The sequence below is a fragment of the Priapulus caudatus genome, unplaced genomic scaffold (assembly GCF_000485595.1).
Source record: "Priapulus caudatus unplaced genomic scaffold, Priapulus_caudatus-5.0.1 Scaffold310, whole genome shotgun sequence".
In the NCBI taxonomy this organism is placed as follows: Eukaryota; Metazoa; Priapulida; class Priapulimorpha; order Priapulimorphida; family Priapulidae; genus Priapulus; species Priapulus caudatus.
Window position 1 is genome coordinate 2,699 of NW_014577371.1, and position 2,021 is coordinate 4,719.

At 46.0% G+C, this 2,021-nt stretch overlaps 1 protein-coding gene across 1 annotated transcript in view; it reads left to right on the top strand.

Annotated features, from left to right (window-relative positions):
- The window catches only part of LOC106808857 (trichohyalin-like), a gene marked incomplete at its 5' end in the record, with an annotated part of 11,804 nt that overhangs the window by 2,556 nt on the left and 7,227 nt on the right, over positions 1-2,021 (top strand). Inside the window, 2 exon segments of the mRNA XM_014811747.1 lie at positions 571-744; positions 1,776-1,923. Coding sequence (XP_014667233.1) covers positions 571-744; positions 1,776-1,923 — 322 coding nt within the window.

The window sequence follows — 2,021 nt, forward strand, 5'->3', positions numbered from 1 at the left end:
TAGGGCGAAGTTGCTAGTCTACATATATAAATCGACTATACACAATAGTAGCCAGGGCAAAGAGTGTTCTATGTCGGTATAACACATGCTTCTAAGTACTATGGTCAAACCCGAAGTACTATCTGACTTATGGTCTATGGGTTCGGGTGTTCCTCAGGGTTAAGTGGAGGCTTAGGGTTTTCGGGTTAGGGTTAGGTACGCGTAGGTCGATCAACCGGCCACCAGCCCCCAAACCGCCGAACAAACCACTAGAGCACTCGGTACTATCTCTTGTCTTCGGTGTCTTCCCCTGATTGATGTGTCTTGCCCTCTGTTCTTGTCTTCGGTGTCTTTCCTTCTTCCTCTGATTACTGTTGTTTTCCTGCTTCCTCTGATTGTCGTATCTTCCTTTCTGCCCCTTAGTGACTGTGTCTTCCCTTTCCCTCCTCTTTCCCTGGTAACTTCGTCTTCCCTTCTTTCCCTCTTCCCCTGGTAACTATCTTTTCTCTTCTGTCTCTGTGTCTTCTCTTCTTTCCCTTGACCGCGGTGACCTCCTCAAGCAGCTCACCTTCCCCGCTGCTTCCTTTCTAGCCGGTGGTGACCTTCCCGCGCATGAAGAGCCTTTTCGATCTAGAACAGGAGAAGCTGAGGAAGCGGGAGAGGGAGCGCGGGGAGAGGGAGAACAAGGAGATCCAAGCCTTACAGGCAGAGTACAAGACAAAGCAAGCCACACTGAGAGAGGAGGAGAGGAAGAAAAGGGAGCAGGTGAGGAGGCGGGAAGCTGGTAGAGGAGGAAGGGGCAGGTGTAGGAAGAATCTAGAGAGAAAATGTTGGGAGAATCTAGAGAGAAAATGTAGGGAGAATCTAGAGAGAAAATGTAGGGAGAATCTAGAGAGAAAATGTAGAGAGAATCTAGAGAGAAAATGTAGAGAGAATTTAGAGAGAAAATGTAGGGAGAATCTCCCGAGAGAGAAAAAGAGACGATATGCTGAGTGAATCTCTGCATTTTGCCACCACAAAAGGAAGACCGCTCCATACATCACCGGAGCGTATATCGCACGCGTTCGCCCGGCTGTACAATTAATGATTTATTAATTGCGGTAATTAATTCATGCAGAATTTCTTCCGGCGACTCGCCTTGAACGCTAGCGCGTGATTGATTCGTATATTCAATGACGCGTTCTACATTATTCATATACATAGCTGCGGTGGAACTGGTACCATCGTCAGGTAGTGTGTGCGCTGCTTCATAGCAAGTCTGTCTGTGGTGCACTAGTGCGTAGTCTGTAGTGGCAGACGCATGTCATTGATGTGGCCACTGTAGAAAAATCCATCGCTATAGAATATATCATCACTATAAAACAGGATCTGTTCGTGGCATTTTATTCACGTAGTGGCATTTTGCACCGTTTTTTTTTTATAGGTGTGTTATATTAGATTAATTGCATAGTTAGTTCTGCTAGATGTGATTCCATATATCTATCAAAATATTTATAGATGTGCGTTTTGCATGTAATGCTCATCTGAGGTCTCACTGTTTGCTTGCTCTATTTCGTTCACGTTCCATTTTCTTTCCAAGTTGTTGCTGTTTAACTAAGAAAAGGATGTCTGTGTTCTAATCATCGTGGCAGTGTGTTGTAATAGCTCTATGATTATTTCTCCGAGGAGATGAAAATTCTCTCATTTTTTAACTCACAGTAAAAAAATAGATGCCACTTTCGAAAAATAGCTCACAGCGTTGGTTAGTGTTTAGACTGCCGCCGCTCGCGTTCTAACCCCCTCGTGTTGTGCTGCAGGAACAGAAGCAGCTGGAGATGAAACAGAAGGAGGATCCCATCCAGCGGCAGGTGATGTGTGAGGTGCAGAGATATAAGGAGGAACTGCTGAAGCCGGATAACGAGGAAGAGGAGCGACACATAGAGGAGCTGATCCGCAGGAGAGAAGGTACGGTTCGTGTGTCTACACACACCGGTTTCTCCTTTAATGGTAGGGGCACACGAGCGATTTTTATCGCCCGATCGCCGTGAATTTTGAAATCGCTC